Raw genomic sequence first — 23,815 nt, forward strand, 5'->3', positions numbered from 1 at the left:
TCTATTGACAATAAACAAATATGAAAACATTAAATTCATCCTTGAAACACTGATTTAACCTATCTTTTTTTAATTCAACACTTTACTGATAGATATTACTACCAATTGAATGAGAAGAGTATGTTTTCGGAATAATAAATGCTGCATGACTAAGCACATAGGAAGAGCGTATTGAGATGTAAATGAAAATATTGATTGTCAGATAAATTTCATGATTCACCAAATAAAGTCAAGTGTGGCATGAAATACATTGACTTTTTGGCGGTACGAAGTTCGCCGGGTAAGCTAGTCTACGTATAAACTTGATTAGTCAACAACGGAGATTGATTGACAACAGATAATTAGAATTTAATTATAATTAAATAAATAGAATTCATACAATAGACTACCATCTCTAGTCAAGATTCAAACAAAATGAACATTGTAAAACACAATCTGATTTGTTCAAAAGTTCCAATGACCTCAGTACATTGGGAGAATCACTGTAGTGAGAATCACTTTATACAGTCAGCGTTCCCTCATTATATGATATCAATCCCTTCCATTCGAGCAATGCTGACTCTTCAAAGTGTATATCACTATACTTCTCAATTGAAATCACTTTGTTTAAAACTATATTATTGATCACAATATATTCCCTACAGTATAAATTTTAACAAAACAATTACTTCTTCATATAAATAGTTGACAGCTTAATTTTTTTTTTTCAAGCATTTGAAAGCCAGTAAGAAGAGAGGAGATGACTGAATAATTCTCAACAAAAAAACTGTTTTTGATCCAAAATCCAAAACTATTTTGTGATTTGATTTCTCTAATTTAAGTTTGGTTCAACTTGAGAAAATTTGATTATATTATATTAGTTATATTTCTAAGCAGATGAAATAGTAGCCTTTTATTAGTATTTTAAGAGCACAACGTGTCGTTATAGTTCATATAAATCAATATTTCGATTAATACCACGACTTCCTGGTACCTCCTTAGAAGTGACATAAGATAACTTTAGGCATCTATTTTCAAATTTAGATGGGACTCCACTCAAAAGGTAAGTACAATGTATTCTGAATCCAACAAATAATTTCCATGAAAAATCAAATACATGGATTTTTATATAGTATAAGATGCATTATTTGCTTAAGGATGATGGATTTAGGCCTTATTATTTATAAACGATTCTTCAATACGTTCTCAATGAAGCACACTTTGGTTGCTCAGCTACTAATAATATGAAATCTAGTAGCTAATTGGCAGACAACCAAACGTGCTAAGAATGTTATTAAGTATTTTATAGAAATGGCCATTGGAATCTATATCATCGAAAATATCTCCATAAAGCAGCCTGCACTCAGGGACAATAGTAGTGTCAACTAGCTGTCCACTAGCTGTCATGGGAACACGGAGTCGGAGATACCATGTACATTTGAGTTCTTGACATCTCTAATTCCGCGATCCCGTAGCAGCTGTAGTGAACCGCACGAAAATAATCCGATGGAAATTGGAACAAGTGAGTACCTCCTCACGCCCCCCCCCAAACTCAAAACCATAGACGTTGCCAGTTCGTCAGGTGTATTATAAACATATTAATGAGTTCTCAATCATAATTAGCTATTGACAATGCTGACCAACTCTTATTTGGTAACGTTGAACGTCGGACTATATTCGTGCGGATGTCTATAATGCCCCTGTTTCAAGTGTGCTTTACACTAATATTCTGGCTTTCAAGTCCTGAAAAATTTACACAAGTTGAAATATATTCGTGCAATTATTACAAAAAGTATTTTCTAATTCCTTTGATTGGTAGGGTTCTCGGGTGATTTGAGCCATTCTTTCCATAGAAGTTGTTTCCATTGAGACATGCGCATTGTTGGATTTTCGAGTTTTATTCTATTGATGTTGGCGTCGTGGAACGCGTTGTAGGCTGCCTTCATTCTCCGCTCTGGATGTAAGTCAACCTCTGCATCTTTTGTACTGCAATTCAACAAACAGTATCATTAACATCACTGCACTGTTATAAAGTACACTTGTCTAAACATTTATGGTCAAGCACAAAGTTACTCATCTACAATCAACGCTCCACAGTTATTGAGTAGAAACGTTTATACTCAATGTTTGAAATTCAGTACCACGATTGTGTTTTATTTTAATTATTTGTTCAACTATTGAAAAGTCCTTCTATGACCTAAATGAAGGTTTTTATAAGTCAAAGCAAAGTATTGCATATAAAATATGCATTATATAATAAGACAAAATAGAATTCTTCATTGATGATTGTGGCAAGGCTGAAACCTATCAAAACAGAATGACAAACATATGAATTGAGCAAGAAATTAAAATATTACATGAAAAATAGAGTACTTGAAAATTTACAACTGAGGCCAAATATAAGAAGATAGAGAAACGGAAAAATATCATAATTTAAATTTGAACAATTTATGAATTTAGTGGCGTATTGAAAATATTGTAGTGGAGTATGACAACAAACCAGACATTAAAGATGGAAATAAATTTGACAATGCAATTGTGCAAATACTGAATAGTTACATAATTATAATTAAACAAAAAATGTGTATGCTATCAAGTACCTTTAAACCTTCTGCGAAGGCAAATATTGAAAACAGGAAGAACAGATAGAGGGAAATTTGATTTATACAAAAATGATATGCCAGTGCGGGGATCGAGTTCACCAGACAGGCATGAAAGCCTGCAGTCGCATATAATATAATATAAAATAATCTTTGCCAGTCAGTAACATAAATATTGCAGTCTCGAGAGTTGTAATGCCAAAAACAAAACCAAAATATAATACCCAATGGCACCTGATTTTTTTCATCAAGATTCTTCAAGCAAATATTTTTCTTTCTATTTTCGTTTGAAACTTTTATTTCTATTCTTCTAAAACATTATTACATAAATTTATTCTATTTTTAACTATGGCTCATGTTGATGGAAAGACCCGTATGCTACTCCACCTAACAGTAAAATTGAGTAATTTTTATTCGGATTGAGTAAAATTCATAAAATTGAGAGAAATCAGGATTTTTCCAAATCTATCCATAACTAAATGGGTATCAACTTGAATATTTCAGTTACAGATGGATCAGTCACGAAAAAAAGGCACGGTCCCCGTAAAACCGCTCATTTTTTGTTAGATTTTCTCGTCATTGAAATATCTATACATATAAACTGGCATGAAAACAAGATAAAACACTGTCGTGAATGTCTCCACTGTCATGAAAGTCTGCCGCCATCAAATTATTGCAATTTTAGAGCTATTGTGAGAATCACTTCCAACAATCAGCATTAGTTGGATGGACAGCATTGATGATATATTTATTAGCAATGCTGACAGTATGAAGTGAATATTACACTTGATATACAAGAATTTTCTGTATTGATATAGAATCAAAGAGACTTTGCCAATTCTACATTTATTTATGTACTATGGTTTCGTTGCCACACAGGTGTCACATCATCAAGCTGAAACCATGGTCTTCTACCATGAAACATTTTTGTAGTGACAAAATCTGAGTGTTCTCATTTCATTACGGAACGGTTTTACAATACCAACAGTGACTCTGAAATTTTATGTGGAGTAGTGATGAGATATATCACATAAATATCAAAATGGATGAATGTGGTAAATATCCATAGAATGGGACATATATGTCAACATAAAAATTGTTTTAAAGATAGAATATAGATTTTAAGGTGTAATAAAAAATTAAAGACAGAATAAGTCAATTTGGAACAGGTAAAATTGGATTAACCGCCAAACTATTTATTTTCCCGAAATATTGTTTTAAATAATTCAAACAATTAAGTACATTGAAAATAGTGTACGCTGGATATTAATAATGCAGTAAAAATGAATTATTTGGTGTAATAAATTGAGAAATATATGTGGTTTTAACTGTATCAAATAATTTTATGGTATCGGGATTGACGACTGCGCTCTTGAAGATTGTTTTCACTTTCAATATAATTCATAATATTTTAAACAATATACGCGTCAAGTGAAACATTCACACGTTAATGGTGCAGACTGTCACATTGGTGGGGTTCGTCAGCGACCCGATCTATGAATAAATTTGATACAAGATTTAAATTTGCCTACCTTAGAATACTAATAGCCTCAGTGACAGTCCTCGCCTCTTCACCTTCAATAGTAAGTCTGTTGATATTCTCCTCAAGTGGCTTGCTGAGGTGAGTTTCCACTTGAGGCTTGGCTTTCATAGCTACCTGGTTTCGTTTCTCAGTTTCCGACTGCAATAAAGTTAGTTGAAATGCAAATCGAACACTATAATATTATTAATTGACATGCACAACAAGTTACAGGTACTGGTGTAATCATTGACAAAAAACCACAGTTACCACAGTTGTACGAGAACAAATAATTTTAGAACAAGTAATTTTACTGACATAAAAATAAAAAATGATGGAACGATCATTATTTTTCAATGTCTCAGTTATAACAAACTTGACAGAACTTCAACTTAAAATGATCACAGCCCCAGCTAATTGAGCGAGTCACATTTATTTATTTATTATTTCATCACATTACATCATAATATTGGGAATACTCCCATTTGATAGGTGATTTGTCAAATAATTGCATCCTTAGAACTAAGTAAGATTTCTAACAGGTAAAATAAATAGTAACAGTATATAAAAAATTATATAACAAAGTGTATCCTATATTAAGTCTATCATTATTCTTAGTCCTAAAAATAGAGCAAATGTGAGCATTTTAATTTGTGTCATTGAGTGCAGAGTTTATGGTTAATTGAATTCTGCCACCGAGTAGTACGCTTTATCAACTAAGATTCTTTTCACAGATTTCTTGAAGAGCTTTAGAGATTCGATTTTTCGAATGGTCTCAGGTAATTTATTATATAATCTTAATCCTGAATAAGAGGGATTCTTCTCATATGTCGCATGTCTATGGACTGGATACAACAGCAAATGCTGATTGCGTGTGCAGTAATTATGTCTCTCTGTGCAAAATTGAAATTTATTGATATTACTCTTGATGAAAATTAATAACTGATAAATATAGATTGCAGGCAAGGTGAGAATCTGAGAATTTTGAAAAACAGACTTGCATGAGTCTCTTTGTCTCAACCCGAAAAATCACTCAAATCATCTTTTTTGCATTAAGAATACCTTAGAACTGTCTGTTGAATTACCCCAGAAGATATGGGAATAGACATAGGCATAATATACTGTGATGAGAGTGTTTCTGTCCACCGAATGAGACAATTTTAGAATCATAAAGTATGCACGGTTCAACTTGGAGGTGAGACTCTGTATGTGTTCCTTCCAAGTCAAATGCTCATCTATTGTAACTCCCAAGAATTTTATTGATTTCGCTGGTTTCAGTTTGCTGTCAGTTAATGAAAGAAGAATTCTGTTGTCTGTTGATCTGTAGCTAAACTCCATTAAAAAAGTCTTATTATAATTAAAAGAGAGTCCATTTGCTGTGAGCCAGCAGGACATGGTATCAAGGTCATTTTTTATATTATTTGCTAGATTTGTTTGATTTTTATCTGTTACTAAAGCTGTAGTATCATCCGCAAACATTATTAACCTTGAATGGGAGACTGATGTTGGGAGGTCATTGACGTATATAATGAATAGCAGAGGTCCCAGGATCGATCCCTGTGGCACCCCACTAGGTATATTCAAAAAAGCAGAGGATTTGGAGGATGTTTTATCTTTTATACATTGTTGCCTATCCTTCAGGTAAGAGCTGAACCATTTATGAGCTGCTCCAACTATTCCATAGTAGCGAAGCTTCTCCAAAATAATAGAATGATTGACACAGTCAAAGGCCTTCGACAGATCACAGTAGATGCCTGAAGCCCACTGCGATCCATCAACGGCCAATGAAAGACATGAAATGAACTCATATATAGCCCCGGTTGTGTTTCTGCCCTTACGGAACCCAAATTGATCTGCATGGAGTAGATTATTCGTGTCCTATATCTAATCAATCTGGAAGCCACCGCCATCTCATCTTGGAGAAAGCTGTCAACATTGCAATAAGCCTATAATTATTCAGATTACTTGGTTCTCCTGTTTTTAATATAGGGATCACAGTTGAGTATTTCAGAAATTCCGGGATCACACCATTTCTAAATGAGGAATTTATCAAAAGCACCATTGGCTTTGCTAGAGACATTACAGAAGTTTTAAGCAAGAATGGTGGAAATTCAACCCAGCCAGGTGTCTTTGATAATTTTATATTATTTATTAAGTCAATTACTTCCCTTTCTGTAACTGGATGGAATGATTTAAGAAAATTATTCGATTTAGGAGATTTATTACAGTAGTTTAGGGCCTTGTGAATGTCTGGACTGAGATTAAGAGTGTTACATATATCAATAAAATATTCATTGAATGAGTTCAAGATATCCTCTATGCTTTTGTTAGAAAATGTTTCTGTTAAACATCTATTGTAATTTTTAACACATGTTTCCTCCCGAACGATCTTCCAAGCCATTTAGGTTTTATTGGATGCATTTTTTATTCTGTTGCTATTATAATTAATTTTAGCAGCTCTAATACATCTATTTAGTAGTTTCTTGTAAATTTTTAAATAAAGAAGAAAGCAAGAATTGTGATTTGTTCTAGCTTGACTATGTAACTCTCTAGCCCTTGCACACGATATGCGTATGCCTGCTGTGATCCATCCTTTAGATTCCTGTGTGCGACTTTTTATTGGTTTATACCTTTTAGGGAATGATTCCTCAAAGTGGGACAATATTATATGAGTGAATTTCCTATAAAGAGAATTTTAATCTGAAGTTGTATGGCGCATAATAAACAAGTCAGACCATTTTTCTTGATTCAGGAGAAGCTTGAATTTGGAAATATTATGTTTAGAAAATATTCTTATAGCTTTTGTAGATTTATTTGAAATGTTTAAGTTAGATTTGAATGATCTAGAAGATATTAATGCTTCTTTTGGTAACTGAACTATCTGAACTGTATGATCAGATACTTACTTACTTACTCCGTGGCTCTACAACCCATTGAGGGTCTTGGCCTTCCGCAATATGCCTCTCCATTCGTCTCGGTCTTGCACCTTTCTCCTCCAACCTCTGATACCCATTTCTTTCAGGTCATTCTCTACGTCATCAATCCAGCGCATTCTCGGTCTTCCCTTTAATCTTCTTCCACCTGGATTCATTCTGTGGACTTTTTTCGCACTCCTGGAGTCACTCATTCGTTCAAGGTGTCCCAGCCAGCTAAGACGCCTAACTTTTATCTCACTCACAATGTCTGGGTTTCCGAAAAGCTCTCGTAACTCCTGATTAGTACGTATCCTCCATTCTCCATTACTGAAGATAGGTCCATATATTTTCCGGAGGATTTTTCTTTCCCAGACATTAAGTAGCGCTTCGTCTTTTTGAGTTAGGACCCAAGTTTCTGCACCATAAAGCACTACTGGTCTAATAACGGTGATATATACTTGTATTTTCACTTTCCTAGTGATGAGCCGGGAATTCAAAAAATGTTTCATGGCATAATAGCATCGATTACCTGCTGACAGCTTTGCTTTGATATCTACCTGCACTTCATTTCTATGTGTTATCATAGCACCTAAGTACTTGAATTCGTCAACTCTTTCAAAGATACTATTGCCCATCACTAGTTGCCTTTCGTTTTCTTGACCATCTATCCTGCTGTTGAACATGTATTTTGTCTTGTTTGCATTTATGGTGAGTCCTGTATTCTGAGAGCCAATTTCCAGTTGGTTGAAACCTTCTTCCAGAGCTCTTTTGTTCCTAGCAATCAAAACCACATCATCCGCATATGCCATATATTGCAATGTTCTATCCATGATTGTTCCATTTGGATTGACAGTCAAGTTTCGCATTACTTTCTCCAAACTTATGTTGAACAGCATTGCTGATAAAACATCTCCTTGTCTCAGACCTTTGCTTGCCATGAAACTGCTAGATAGTCTCCCTTGCACCTTTATTTTATATTTAGTCTCTTTGAGTGTCATTCTGACCAATCTCACCAGCTTACAAGGTATACCAAATTCTATCATAGCTTTAATGAGACTATCTCTTTTTATGCTATCAAATGCTTGTTTATAGTCTATGTAAAGTTGATGTAGACTTATATTGTACTCATAGCATTTCTCTAAAATTGTGCGTATTGTGAATATATGATCTGTACATGATCTGTTCGGCCTAAATCCACATTGATAGTCTCCTATTATCTCATCCATATATGGTATCAATCTCTTGGCAATTATTTTGGTCAATATCTTATAAGCAACACTTAACAAGGCTATTCCTCTGTAGTTTGTGCAGTCGATTTTGCTTCCTTTTTTGTGGATAGGACATATTAACGCCGTGTGCCAGTCTTCAGGCATTTCTTCTTCTCTCCAGATTTGCACTATCAAACTATGTAATGTGCTGAGGAGCGCAGGGCCACCAGTTTTGATCATTTCTGCCGTGATTGCATCTTCTCCAGGCGCTTTGTTGTTCTTCATCGAACCAATGGCTTCTTCCATTTCATGTAGTTGGGGGTCGTGGCTGAATGGTTCTGGACCTATACGGGTGATTCCTTCCATTCCACCATCCTCTTCTGCAATCTCTCCAAGTAAATCACTGAAATATTCTTTCCATCGTTCAATGACTTCTTCTTCGCCACCAATGAGGTTGCCTTCCTTATCTGTGCAGAAATTTGTTCGTGGTTGGAAACCAGCTTTTCCTTCACGTATCCTCAGGTACATCTTTCTTGCATCCTTTGTTTCAGCATATGCCATGATTTCTTCCAGCTTCCTCTTTTCAAAATCTCTTTTCTTTCTACGGCAGACTTGTCTGGCAGACGATCTCTTCTCTTGGAACAGGTTCATTGTTGCCCTTGTTCTCCTATTCAACATACTTATTCTTGCCTTATTTCTCTCTTCAAGGGCTTGTATGCATTCTTCATCTATCCATGTATTTCTGACTTCCTTTCTCTTGTATCCGATTGTCTCCTGAGCACTCATCACAATACTATGTCTCAGATTTTTCCATTTCTGTTCTGTTGTTGTGTCCCCCGCATGCTGGTATTCTTCTAGCTTATCTTGTAATCTTTGTTGGTAGGCTTCTTTCAGACTTTGGTTTTTGAGTAGCTTTTCACAGTCGAACTTTAGTTGTTTCTTGCCTTTGGAGAACCCAGTGTTATTTATTCTTTGCCTGTATTTCAATCTTATCATGAAGTGATCTGTGTCACAATCAGCTCCACGAAGACTTCTCACATCAAGGATATCTGAGCCGTGACGTCTGTCAATCATAACATGATCAATTTGATTTTTTGTCCGTCCATCTGGGGATAACCACGTCATTTTGTGAACGTCCTTGTGTTTAAAAAAGGTACTACTAATGGTCATGTTGTTTCCTCCTGCAAAATCAATCATTCTCAGGCCATTCTCATTGCTTTCATTGTGTAGGCTGTAGGGTCCAATAGTTGGCCTGTAACACTGTTCTCGTCCAAGTTTAGCATTGAAGTCACCAAGGATTATTTTAACATCATACTCAGGGGTATCTTTATAGACATTTTCCAGTTTCTCATAGAATTGATCTTTATTATTTCCATCTGCTTCATTGGTGGGTGCATGAACACATATCAAACTTATATTAAAGAATTTTTCTTTTATTCTCAGCAAACAAATCCTTTCATTTATTGCTTTGAATCCTATAACTTTGTCCTTAAAATTCTTGTGTACAAGAAATCCTGTTCCAAATGTGTTATGGTCGTGTCCACTGTAGAATATGGTATGATTACCTAGGTCCATTATTCCATTCCCTTTCCATCTTATTTCCTGTAGAGCTACAATTCCAATTCTATACTTTTCTAGTTCTTGTCTCAGTCTCATTGTGCTACCGGCTCTATTTAAACTTGTGACATTCCAAGAAGCAATCAACATATCTCTTCTTCTCCTCTTTCGTTTTTCCATCCGTTTCCTAATCAAGTCATTGTCTGTTTCCAAATCAATCCTGTAATTCCTGTCCTGTTCCGAGGCACATTTAGTGGTTTTCGTAACGTAGTTCTTTTTACGGGGTAGGATTGTTAGCCCTACCCCAACCCCCAACCTGGAGGACCAGTCCAGTTTTTCTTTCACGGTGGCTATTTTATTTCACCACTACCCCCCGACGCTGCTGGCTGCAGGGCCGGTGAGCATTCCCCGATTCCAACGGGGACGCGCCCGATGGAGGTAACTGGCAAGTCCCCACACGGGTATGATCAGATAGACAGTTATTAATTGTCACGTTTTTACATCTCCTTTTATCAATTTCCGTGCCTGAAGCCTTCAAAAGATTGTTCAAGAATTTTTCAAAATCTTTTATTAATACGAAATTTAAATCATTCCTAGCAAGGATGCAAGAACCTCCTCTTATTTTTTCAGGTCTACAATAATATGAAATAAGTTTGAAATTATGAAACTTATGCAATAGAAATAAATTACTATCATTAGCCCAGTGTTCTATCAGACAGATTATATGTGGCCTAATTGTTAATGTGTCAATGAATAAATTAATTTCATCTAATTTGTTGCTCTGAGTGATTCCCTGTGTGTTCCAATGCATTAGATTAAAATGATTCTGTTTACTTCACAACTTATGAATCAATTTTAAACAAGTAACGAGCATGCCAACAGAACGGAATATTTCACCAGTAATAAGGTGTTACATTTTATGGGAAAATAGATTTTTATTTTTATGATATTTAGTATAGATGAACATTGAAGTTCATAAATTACTTCAATCACCCAGAGAAAAATGATGTCGTTGGCTAGTTGGTAAGTTGTATAATTTGTTTTCAAACCATTCAGAGCTCTATAGATTTAAAAACTGAAGTTCTCAACAATGACAATCTCATGCTATTAACGGCTGAAGCCCCTTCTATGCTATCAAATTCTTAGTGAGATAAAGAGCGTCAAGTTTTAAACAAACAATTTTATATCGCGTGACATATTCATGTAAGAAATGTTTCGCAAGTACTTATTATGTTATAACACCACGTCACGCTCACTATAATCGTTAACCATGCATCTAATAAGGCAAGGTTTTCAACTCGAATTCCATACCAACGTTTCAATAACATATAAGCGGTATAACAATGAATTAAAGAATATTGTAATTCTATTTACACGTAGATCTATTAAATTTGTTTTCAGGTACATTGTTGATTCAGAAACTGTCATTCAAACGCGGTTAAATTTATTATACGTGAGACGGGAATATAAGCAAATACTGTGAATGAATTCAGCCACAACAACTTTCGTAGATGTCTTATGATGAGAATTACCAAATGATAGGCTATATGCTCTAATGGAATGAGATGAAACTTACAACAATTTGTGCTCTAGTCACTTTGGAGGCTGATTGCTTTCCACCGACTTGAATGCTTTTCAACTCTTCTTCTGCCAGCTGTTTGTTGAGAGCCTTCTTCGCTAACAATTCTTGTTTCTTTTTCTCCTGCTCTTCCTGTAAGAAAAATGTATCCAAGATATATGATAAACTGATAAGATAAATACTAGTCAAAAAATGTTTGGATGGAAAAGTATGAGTTCTTCCCCGATAGTATTGGTAGTATTTATGCGTTGAAGGTAGAAATAAAATATTGAGTAAAGATAGCATAAGGAGAAAAAAGAGAAAAATGATTGGAATAAAACGATGTACAGTTTTAAACGGAGACACTTTTTAAAGATTCCTCGCATACAAGACATTTATTTTCTAAACATACAGTGTCTGATAAGCCACTCCCAATTTTTATACAGCTATAATTTCTTAATTTATGAACCAACTTTGTTAGAGCTACATTTGTTAGAGCACTCTTTGAGGTTGTGTTTAACACTAGTTTTCATTTGTTTCAGTTTAAAAATGCCCCCTCTCTTGACTGTGGAAGAAAAAATAGCGAGACAAAATAGAAGCTCGTTATGAGTTCTGGGGATCTGTAGTGCGAGTACAAAGGTGGTGGAGGGCTGAACGAGGGATCCATGCAGCACTGGAGGCAAAAACACTGAGATCTTTCTTAAGAAACGTTGCAACAGAGTAACGTGAAAGACCACGTTCACGAGATCCTTAACGCAGTGATTTCTTAGGGCTCCTCATAAACATTTCACGAACTCTGTCAACATTCTCTGCTGCTCTTGACGTTGATAGTCTTCCTGATCGTCTTGCATCTGCGACACTCCCTGTTGTTAGTAATTTGGAATAGGAATTTTGAACAGTTTTTGCATCCAGTTTTGCATGGATCCCTCGTTCAGCCCTCCACCATCTTTGTACTCGCACCACAGGTCCTCAGACCACATAACGAGCTGCTATTTCGGCTCGTTCTTCCACATTCAAGAGAGGGGGCATTTTTAAAATGAAACAAATAAAAATTGGTTTTAAACACAGCCTCAAGGAGTGCTCTATCTAACAGATGTAGTTCTAACAGAATTGGTTTATAAATAACGAAATTAAAGCTGTATAAAAATAGGGAGGGACTTATCGGACACTCTGTAGATCGTCAGTTAAGAATCAAGATAATCTATTCCTAATTGATCTATTTCTCTATCAATAATTTATTCTGAGGGTAAAGTCCACAGAGTTGATCTTTAAAACTAAGTGTTCAAATATTTCAAAACAGAATCTTGTTACATAGAAGATTGCGCATTGAATCTCATTCTACCGTCATCCAACCGGAACTAGGTGCAAAAAGTAGAAAAGCAATGAGAAAGTAATTTTATTGCATGATGTTGTTCTGTTCTTTGTGCGGATAATAGCTTGTAGACCTTCATGTGTAAAGGCTTGATTTAAGAAAGTTACTTTCCAGTCCAGCAGCAGGCACGCATTCCACGAACCTAAACATTTCTACGAGACAGACTACATCAAGTCACCATCAATAACAATCCTTGAAATTTACCATAAAACTTGGAAGGGTATTCCAACCTTTTGTGAAAGTTGACACAATATTAAAAGATATGGTATAATTATCATGAATATTCAAGTAAAAAACTTACCTTTTTCTGCTGTTTCTTGGCAAGATTCTTATCGTCATCCTTCCAATATTCATCTTCAATGGCTTTTTGTTTTTTGATTGTTTCCTCCTCTTTAGCTGCGGCTTTACGAGCTCTACTTGCAGCCGCTTTACTGTTTTCACCAGCAAATTTTTTTGGCATCGTGTAAACCCTAAAATGAAGGAATTTTGAAAACTTAAAGCAAAAGTACCGAATATAGTAATGCTTAGTACCTTCAAACTAGGATCTTCTTTCAATCATATATATAAGCTATCTTGGATAACTCAAGATGGACTAAATGTGCAACCTTGAGCGGAAATCAGGTTGAAGTAACACAGAATATTTGTAATTTCACCATTATTGCATTAAAAGTTCAGTGTATAAGAACCTAACTTGACCTTCTTGAACTCTTCCCCTATTAGGTAAATATGTACCTATTGTGTGTAACTAAACACTGGCTGAGGGATGAAGAATCTGTGATTTATGCAATCTTACTTGTGCCTACTATAGAATAAAATATAAATCCGTAAGGCTGCATGGAGTGTCATAAACAATCATAGTCCAAAAAAATCAGAAGTAGAATCTCCATTAAATCCTTATGATTACCTTGTGTCGGTTGCGGATGATAATCAAGCAGGCTTACAATTTACAAACCACTGAAGTTGAACAATCCTCTAATTATATTCAGTAATTCAGTTTTCTCCATCCATGAACAGCACTTGCTGGATAGATTGCGTCATTAGGTCAAACATAAGATTGAGATGGGTGACATTTAAAGCAAATTTAAAAAACTCTGTATTGCCTCTTCATTCAGGGAGTAAAGCGGCAGGTTCACAAGCTTTGCTCGAAGCACCCTCTCAAATATCTTCACATCCCGCACACGGAGACTCACTGGCATCCTGTTGAATATTTTTAGCGCACTGACAGGAAAACTACTGCCTACAATGCAATGTCTACTATATTATGTCAGGACATCATAGAATGACCAGATGGAAGGAGATGAGTCCTTCACAGAATGTGAATCTGGTAAAGAGTTTCAATAACTCTAAAACACAGGACATCCATGGATTATCCTGTTCCAATTGCAGAAGCATTGGCTAGTGCTATAGATGAGTGTCTGAAGGGTCATCGATCACAACTATAAACTGACAAAAATGGAAAATGAACCTCTGTTTTCCAATGTGATCCACAGTCATAACAAAATCTAAGGAGCGGTTCCTCCTGGCGAAGAACTCAATAATAAAAGTACGTATTGTTCTTAGGTCATGGATTCTAAATAAATTATGTTGTTGACAAAAAATATACACATGACATAGGTTGTATAGGATATTGGCAACAAATGAAATAGAAACTAAGTAGACTAAAGTTACTGGTACCTACTCGGTCAAAAAGACATTTTCTTAATAACATTGGCTTACCAGTAGCAATTATCAAGTGGGCGTACCCAGATTATATTAGCCTACACCTTGCTAAAAGTGTTCCAATGTTTAGTACATTAATTTTAACCAGAGACAGACTTTTACCTCTGTCCCCACTTATTGGTGTAAGTAAAACTGTGAGCCCCCATACTTGTCATCAAATTTTTGGTTGCAACCGATAGGCTTGACTTTAGGCCCCAAAGGTAATGTAAAGTATGTGGGATCACAGTCTTCACTTTAGCCCCCTTATTTATAAATACCAAGAATGACACATGATAGTTTTAAGATTGATAATAAAGTTTAAAGCCCGTTCCACATACTAAAGTGCAAATTGACCAGGATCTGCATGTTGAATAACACTGGTTTTCAAGTTAAAAAAACATAAAATAATGGAATTAATACAAGAAAATTACTAGCTATTCGACCAGAAACATGCATGAGTATTGGAGAATTGTTTAATAACCCTAAATCAAACAGATATTATAATGAATAATGATATTGATTATAAAATTGGCCAAACAAACTAACCTCTTATTGTACCACTGATAAGTAAGTTATAATAAAATCAGTAATAGCAATATCACGCAATATTATAATAGTCGAATTTGGTTCTACATTTAGTACTCAACTTTACATTATATTTTTCTATTAATGTGATAACGTTTATAAAAAATGAAATGAGATTTACAACAAAAATTATTTGGATAAAAATTTACTTAAAAACTCGAAAAATTTGTCGAGGTTAAGAATCTCGATAAAGTTTTGTGGTAGTCAAAACAATTTGATATCATATTATCGATATTTTCCTCATTGGAGACACAATAGTCGATACTTCATTATGTCATCGAACAACAAAGAAATATTCACTGTCGATATATTTTTATCGAGCAATTTTTAGATATTCGACTTTCGACACTCGAAGGTCTCAAAAAACAAGCATAAGCATAACATAAAACATAACCTACAAAAAAAGTTGATAGGCCTATAAACTTATCCTTGAAAATCATGATTAGCCTATATAAACAACTTTCAAAACTTGCCAACATATTATTTGTTTAGTCATTTTGACCGATAATAATTGTTTAAAGTGTATTAAAAAGCCATTTCTATTAGATTCATAAATTAATAATAATATACTAGTTATTGAGAACCTTTGTTAAAGTGTGAACAGGTTATATAACAAGTCATCACAACTATCGCTTTTATCCTGAAAAAGTTTACAATAAACTTATTATGTAATAGCCTAGCCCTTTGGTTCTGCCTCATTGTAGCTGTACAAGTTACAGAGTAAAGTAGTCGATTATTCAACTGTGAATATTTCAAGGATCTCAGAATGTCACCAACAGCATCTCAACCAATTGCTTATTTGACTCGAATTGAAAAATTCAGTGCATGTCATCGGTTGCACAGGTAAATTTTCTTACATATTATTATGTCTTATTTACTCCACCCATACCAGACCCAAACCTACCTTGAGTAGGCAACTTGATGTATTAATTTCTTAGCTACGGTGTAGCAAAACCACTTGAATATTTTGACTTTGATCGGGTTTTTCAGGATTGAGATGCATGTTTGGCATAAAAATACTCAAGAAAAATTGAAGCAGGCTATTGTCTCTAGTCACATGTATACTTAGTACATCTCTTTCTTATACTGTACTGTGTCTCCACCACTCCAGTCCAAGGATTGGGGAATTGTCCAAGTTTTCTTTTGATTTCCCTATCAGAGCCTTCAGTAGTAAATTGGCATGTCGGCAGTGGGTGTATCTTGCAACGCTTAGTACTCAGTACAGAAGATATGTTTGGTGTGGTCAGCAATTCTTCCACCATGAACTGTCATATAAAGTGTATTCACAAGAGTAACTGACTTGCTGATTTGTTTTATTAATGTACAGTGCCTGCATCAAAACTATACCCATTGACGGTTCGGATTTAGGAAACCAATCCCACCTTCTAGTGTACCTGTGAACACTGGCTCAAATCACAAGAATTCGAATTTTACCAAAATCTTGGTTATCTGATGCTAACAAGTCTGCAGTGTCAGGATCTGTGAACTATGGGGGCACAGCATTCTATGTTGACAACAGGTTGAGGGCAAATGTCGAGCCAATCAACCTTGATAATTCTATTAGTGACACCACTCTGGAGTTGTCGGCAGTTATGTATTTTAGTTGCTCTACTATAATTTTGTCTGTGTACAGGCCACCAAATGGTGATATTCAGTGTTTCTTTGACTTGTTGGAGGATTGCCTTGTGTACCTGAGCTCTTTACAGTGTCAACATACTATCATAGGAGGTGATTTTAATATCCATTCAGAGGAAAACAGCCCAGCAGTGATCTATTCATTGGAAACTGGAGACCTACAAGTGGTGTAGCGTGCCTGGACACCGTTGCCACTAGCCTGGGCTCTCGGGACTACAGTGTTGAAGTAGTTGAGCCTGTGGTTGCTGACCATCAGACCTTAATTATGAAGGTTGTCAACTTTCCAGGTGGGATGTAAGTGAGCCAACATGGGCTGATAGGTACAGCTTCACATATAGAAGGCTCAACCCTGAGAGTCTCTCACTCTTTGCCACTGCTCTTCGAAGAATTGACTGGGAATACCTGAGAACACTTCGGAGTCCGGATGTGGCTTTCGGTGAGTGTTTCTGTCTTCAACTCACTGTTTAATGACTTCTTCCCCTCCAAACTGAAGAGGTTTTCTGGTGTCTTAAGTGGTAAGCCTTAGTCAGTGGATGCCAAGCAGTGGTATGCGGCCGATCTGAGTAACATCAGGGCACTGGTGCTGGTTCTCTACAAGTAGGCTGTTGCTGGTGAAGTGAAGGACAGCTATTATACAGTACTCAGTCTATCTCGGACTCAAGAGCATTTTTTTATCGACAGGAGGTGAAGTGGGCTAAGAAGTCCAGTGCTGAGAATCTGATAAGACAAACCTTTAAACCCTGTGTGGCTGCATAGAACATTATCAACAGTGCAAGTAAGAAACAGCCTGTTATGGCAAAGAATGCTAGTCCAGAAAACTTCAATGACTTTTTTGTGGACTCTGTAAAGTTGATTGTTGACCATTTTCATGGATCTCCTGCTGATGCTGTCAATAGGATGCGTCTATGTGAATTCCAGTTCCTATGATGGAAAAAGATAACCACCCAGGATCTACTAAATATAGTCCATGGCTTCAGGAGTTCTTTAAGTCCGGACATCTTTGGTATGCCTCCACTACTCATGAAGTCTGTGATTTAAAGTATAGCAGCTTTCTTGTGCCTGTTAATCAACAGCTGCTTGGAATGTGGAGTCTTTCCTGACTTGCTTAAGACTAGAACAATTCGTTTCTTCAAGAAAGATGACCCCGAGGAGTCGGGGAAACTTCAGGTCGAACTTATCTCAATAATCCTTGTGATCTGAAAAATCTTTGAAGCTGTTCTGTACACACAACTATGTGCCTATTTTGAGGAGAACACACTCTTCTCACCTCATCAGTTTGGATTCGGAAGGGGGCGTTCTACCACAGATGCTGTTCGTAGCTTGGTGGAGTCCATGCTGGCAGCAATGGAGGATAAGCACTCAGTGGCGGTAATCCTGTGTGACCTGACCAAGGCCTTCGACTGTGCCTTTTACTGTGAATTGTTAGAGAGATATGGAGTTCAAAGGGCGGCCCTTGGGTTGCTGAAGGATTATCTGTCTCATCGTAGGCAGGTGGTGTCAATTGGTGGTGTTGTGTCAGGCGCTCGTGATGTATGCTGTGGCGTGCCTCAGGGTTCTATCCTGGGAACTCTCCTCTCCCTCATCTTCATCAATGACCTCAGGCTGGATGCAAGTGCTCTGCTATTTGAAGATGACACAACCCTAGTTGCCAGGAATGGAGATGTGGATGTGGCAATACACAGGTCAGCCCAACTGTTGGAGGTTGCCAGTGATTGGTTCCGGGTGAAAAAACTAGCACCGAACAGAAAGGAAGACTCAAAATCTACTTTGTACTCTATGGAATCCACCAATCTTTGGGAATCGCAATGTGAAGCTGCTTGGATTCATGATGGATGCCACATTGACATGGGAGCAGCATGTTGACATGATCTGCAATAGACTGTCAAGAATCAATTATCTGATGCACAAGCTGAGAGGTCATGTTTCTTTGAAGAACCTGGTTACGGCATTTTGCTTTGGGGTCGTGTAGGCGGCTGCAGAAAGATCTTGTTCCTACAAAGGAGGTTCTCCGGATCATCACCTTGTCTCATGGCTGGAACACTGTGCACCAATCTTTAGGAGACTGAAGATTATGAAGGTCTATAGTTACTGTCTGTTCAGTTCGCTGTTACTGTTGAGAAGAGGCCAACATAACTTTCTGCAAAGAGAACATGTACACCGCCACAACACAAGGAGGAGAAATGATATCATGACATACTGACAAGATCGCGTAATAGCTTCCCTGTCCCAGCATTCAAGATCTTCAATATGATGCCCGTGTATTTCCGTGAGCAGCAGGAGAAGGTTTTTGAGAGAGCACTTCGGGAGAGGCTTGTGAGTCTGGCACTCTACTCATTGGATGAACAGACAATACAATATTTTCTGAGATATATATGACTGATCTCCCATCTTGATCTTAGACTTTGTTATCAAGTTTCAAATTGTTTGACACAATATATCCAGCAAGTGCTGGATACTGCAGTGCTGCTGATTACTGAATTACTGAATTTCATCATTCATTACCCACACTTGAGTGGTCTAGTGATATTCACACAGAGTGATCCGTGGTCTAGTGGATAGAGTGCTTGCGTATCAGCATAAAGATCCCGGGTTCAAACCCGCTCATTACCAAAGTTTTTTAACCAGATCACTCCCGTTTTATCGGATGAGCACGTTAAATTGTCGGTCCCAGCTGAAGTATGACAGTCGTAAGGGGTTAAAGAAATGAGACGGGGCCGCTGAAAACAATGGATGAAAAGGTAGAAGTACTAGATACCCTTCAGTGGTCACCTATTGTTATTGAATTTCGACATTTTCGTGGTCTATTGTTAGGGTTACCACTTCGATCAATATATTGGTGGACCAGTGTGGTTACTTGAAGGTACTTTCAGCTGTAAACCTGTGGTAGCATACAGTGACTAGATAAATACACACATTACTATCGATGACAAGTACAAATTTAGTCAAACGTGGTGTGTAAAGTCCACATCGATTTTTGGACGTACATTTGTTAGCCGTCCTTATAAATTCTATGAGATCGAATGTTACTTGACAAACATATGCTACACATAATATATTTGCCAAGTTGTGTTCAATCTAATAGAATTTGAAAGGACGCCAAAAAATTGTACGTTCAATAAGTATAGAATTGTATGTAACTCAATTTAGTCTGTATACAGCTTGTGAGCAAGTTGAGTTTCATCAAGTGAACCATTGGGAATAATTCAATAATATATTACAAGTACTTGATCACTACTTACATTCAATAATTGCAGAGAATACAAGTAACAGATGTATAGTGCAAAGTAATAGATAAGTCGGTGCCACCAGCTAGAAATTGCCTTCAAGAAAGCACACGGGGCCACTAATGAGAGTAATGAAGCGGAATCAGAGGACAATAAAGTATGCTAGTCGAGAGTTAGAGGATTACCTTTCTGGAACAATAGCCTAGTGCACAGGCAGCGCGGCCCTGTCTCCTTTCTTTTACCCGTCGTAAGGCCCATTGACGGCTTAAATTATATATTCAGGTGGTGGCACCTTCCCGCAAGGGACTTCCCACCAACAAAAACCATACGAATTTACTTTTTTACCCACACTTTTGGGATCGATGGCGCCATAAAACTCAATACACGTTCCCAATAAATTGAAATAAGAAAAACTATAGGTAGGCTACTCACTTTAATGATTGCTATACATCATTATTACTAAGGTACACAGACAGACAAAGAGAAAAATCCTCAATATTATGTTTGTAATATGGTCCTATGAATCAATTCTCTTGATAATATAGACTAGAAATATCAATATCATGCTTCTTACTTAATTTTTTTAATAAAACTCACATTTTCTATTGCAGTCCACTTTTGAATGAGGAGGAGAACTTGGAAGTTTATGGAAAATGCAACAATTTACATGGCCATGGTCATAACTACACAGGTAATTCATTTATAGAGTCTGGCACTCTACTCATTGGATGAAGAGGCAATACAATATTTTCTGAGATCTATGACTGATCTCCCATCTCGATCTTAGTGTTTGGTATCAAGTTTTTAATTTCAATTTTCAAGCTCTACTACTTCCTAGTTCTCATAAGATCAATGTGCTTTATTAAATCATCAGATATTGTTGTAGGCGACACATTAGTGTTTGTAATAATATGTAATCAATAAAATGTGTTAATGAAGGAAAAAGGGACGTTATAAATAGTTGTAAGTAATATTGAGAGACTCATTCACTCATTTATTCATTTATTTACAATGTAAAGACTAGAAGTAATATTCATTTTTTCATTCCATTTTCATGTTATTTCTCCTCCCAGTAGAGCAGAAGCTCATAGGAAAGCGCCATGTTTTTTCTGTGAGCATTGGAACATAATTTTGTTTACATACGAGGGTCATGGAAGGGACACGTCTCTGCCTGATGTCGGCTCTGTGTGAATAGGGCCAAATAAGCATACATAAATATTCATATGCTTCCTTAATGTTGTAATATTATAAAAATATCATTCTATGCAATTTTGAAATGCTGCTATTGAAAAATGTATATTCATTTTGTATTTTTTTTCATAAACATAACTTTGTTCTGAAACAATTGAGTTATAGTAAAAATCCACTAAAATAGAACACCACAAGCCGTGCTTTCCGATCTTAATGTTTGTTCTGTATGACAAAGAAGAATACCATTGGTTGTTATGGTAGTGTTCACACATTTTTATTTAGAAATTTGCGAACAATCCCATTAGAACCAATCATGTTTGCGAGGTTGAGTGGTAGAGAGGACTTGAAAGTCCTAACTCCGCCTGAAAGATTTTTTCATGTTATTTCTCTGCCCAGCAGAGAAGAAGCTCATAGGAAAGCAGGGTGCTTTTGTGTATCTTCTATGAAAGAACCTAATCATCAAGTGCGCGTATAGTCCACTTGACGCTATTCAACTGTTTTTGTGAAAATATTGTGTTGAATAAATACATATTATCTTTTATAACGTTTATCGTATCAATTGACGAGTAGGCTCATTCTCTCCTTCAAGTTGAATGACATGACCTCAAGTTTTTCCTAATAAGATGAATTTTTCTGTTTAATATAATCTGAATATTTTTCAGTTGAAATAACTCTGAGAGGGCCGGTGACGAAAGACACTGGTATGGTGATGAACATCAACGACTTGAAAACCTACATGGATGCTGCTATTCACAAACCAATGGATCACAAGAACCTGGACAAGGACGTCCCCTATTTTAAGAATATAGTGAGCACTACAGAAAATGTGGCTATATTTATTTGGAATAATTTGAAAAGAGAAATGCCGGATCCATCCATTTTGTATGAGGTAAAAATATTCGAGACTGATAAGAATGTTGTGCTCTATCGTGGAGAATAATGTCTTATTCAGATTTCGCTTACCATTTCAATGATTACGTACATTCCAAATGTTTGACACTTCCTTTAAAATTATCGGTAAAAGAATATCCAATAATATGACAAGTGACTCAAATTGTCCTGTTGGTATTTGTTTTTTCCAAAATTAATTAACGTAGGTAATGTAACCTTGGTGAGCATTTATTTTTCTATATTTCTCTATCCAAAATTTATAGCTTCAGTTTTTTTTGTAATAGATCTATAATTAGTTGTTACCCATCAAATAATGAAAATATTCTTACAATAGTTATGGAGGAAAAGCATTTATTTTTCTATATTTCACTATCCAAAATTTATAGCTTCAGTTATTTTTGTAATAGATCTATAAATAGTTGTTACCCATCAAATAATGAAAATATTCTTACAATAGTTATAGATCCTTATTTTATCTACTGTATTTGATATTGAAATATTATTTTATACTTTCTTTAAATTCCAACGAATCTCAAACTTGAATATATTATAGTTCAAACTATATAGTATTAATGAAACAAGTTTTATAATTTTGCAAAAAATATACCGGTATCTAAATTTACTGTATTTTTGTTATTGAATAAAATTATTTTATAATTAATGACTTTTCAAATATTATTGATACAAAGTATTTTGAACATCCATTAATGACTTTTCAAATATTATTGATACAAAGTATTTTGAACATCCAATCATTTCAATTATATTTGTATAGTATTCTTGAATCCATTTCAGTACTAAAGTATTTCAACAGGGTGTCCACAGAATCAGGTTCAGAAAATTCCCCTACATTTCACGTTTTCCCCACCAGTTAAATCAAATGATTAATATGTAAAAATATAGGTTGTGGGGGGACAAACGCCTAGTATTTTCTGTTCATTTTCCAGTTTTCAGCTATTTCTGCCAAATACAGCCATCGGGCAGAAACATTCGCTCTCGTCTTTTTTACATTTTAAAATTCTGAATAAATTGAAATAATTCCGAGCTCACTATCTTTAATGAGTTACAATTTTTCAAAATGAATAAAATTCAAGAGAAAAATCAATTTTCATGAATTTCAGTTTTTATTCAACAATATCTTCTAATTGTCACAATTCAAATGTACAATTCAAAATCCCTCTGAGCGTAATTTTGTGCTATACACCTGAGACCAGATAGAGCGCTCTATCTCTTATAGATTTCCAGGTAAACCTGCTAACTATGCTCCTTGCATTTTGAAAAACACCTAACTTTCAACTTCAATATCGTTACCAACTTCATTGTTCTCCCATTGAGAATTCGCATAATGATAAAAGTTCATAAAATCATGTTCTAAGAGGATCACCCGTTAGATGCACTTAATTTAGTGGAGAGACGCGCGCGCATAAGGACACCTCAAAGATCAGCATTTCAAACAGTCATAACTTTTGATACAATTATCGGATCTCCTTATGTACAATAGCTCATTCTGCTCGTCAAGGCGGTTCAAAATTATGAGTCAAATTTCAAAAAAAAAAAAAAAAAAAAAAAAAAATGGGAATTGAACATACCGTACTTCCAACACAAATTTCCATACACAAAATAATGGCCAATATCAATTAAAAATTTAAAATCTAGTCAAGGATGTGAAGAATTTCTCCTTTTCTCATTCTAATGAACAATAATAATTTATATTTCAATACCATTAGAAAGTTACAACCGATTGAAAAAAATGGCGATTTTAGTTTTCCATTTTTTACTGTTAATCAAGAGTCTCTAAAACGAGTCTGATACATAATAGAAACTAATGATTGGTTTCAAATTATGAGAATTTCATCCTATACGAGCTCAGTTGCCTTGAAATC

General features: G+C 35.7%; 2 protein-coding genes across 3 annotated transcripts; one reads left to right on the forward strand and one right to left on the reverse strand.

The window, feature by feature from the left end:
- Positions 1-338: 338 nt before the first annotated feature.
- LOC111063171 (coiled-coil domain-containing protein 124) lies at positions 339-15,188 on the reverse strand. 2 transcript variants are annotated; one of them, XR_005570599.1, is made up of 6 exons: positions 14,953-15,175; positions 13,010-13,178; positions 11,355-11,489; positions 4,112-4,260; positions 1,672-1,965; positions 339-1,378 (listed from the first exon to the last, which is right to left on the reverse strand). XR_005570599.1 is itself a non-coding variant. In XM_039422267.1 (5 exons), exons 2-5 carry the CDS (start codon positions 13,166-13,168, stop codon positions 1,779-1,781), a joined length of 630 nt encoding a protein of 209 aa, XP_039278201.1. In that variant the 5' UTR covers positions 13,169-13,178; positions 14,953-15,188; the 3' UTR covers positions 339-1,778. The 2 variants fall into 2 exon arrangements, 1 of the variants encoding a protein (XP_039278201.1); XM_039422267.1 differs by having other exon boundaries at positions 339-1,965; positions 14,953-15,188.
- Positions 15,189-15,338: 150 nt separating this feature from the next.
- Positions 15,339-23,485, forward strand: LOC111058039 (6-pyruvoyl tetrahydrobiopterin synthase). The gene is made up of 3 exons (XM_022345537.2): positions 15,339-15,834; positions 20,462-20,541; positions 21,704-23,485. The coding sequence occupies exons 1-3, from the start codon at positions 15,758-15,760 to the stop codon at positions 21,979-21,981; spliced, it is 435 nt and encodes a 144-aa protein (XP_022201229.1). The 5' UTR covers positions 15,339-15,757; the 3' UTR covers positions 21,982-23,485.
- The last annotated feature ends 330 nt before the right edge of the window (positions 23,486-23,815 follow it).

This window comes from Nilaparvata lugens, chromosome 2 (genome assembly GCF_014356525.2).
Source record: "Nilaparvata lugens isolate BPH chromosome 2, ASM1435652v1, whole genome shotgun sequence".
Taxonomy (NCBI): domain Eukaryota; kingdom Metazoa; phylum Arthropoda; class Insecta; order Hemiptera; family Delphacidae; genus Nilaparvata; species Nilaparvata lugens.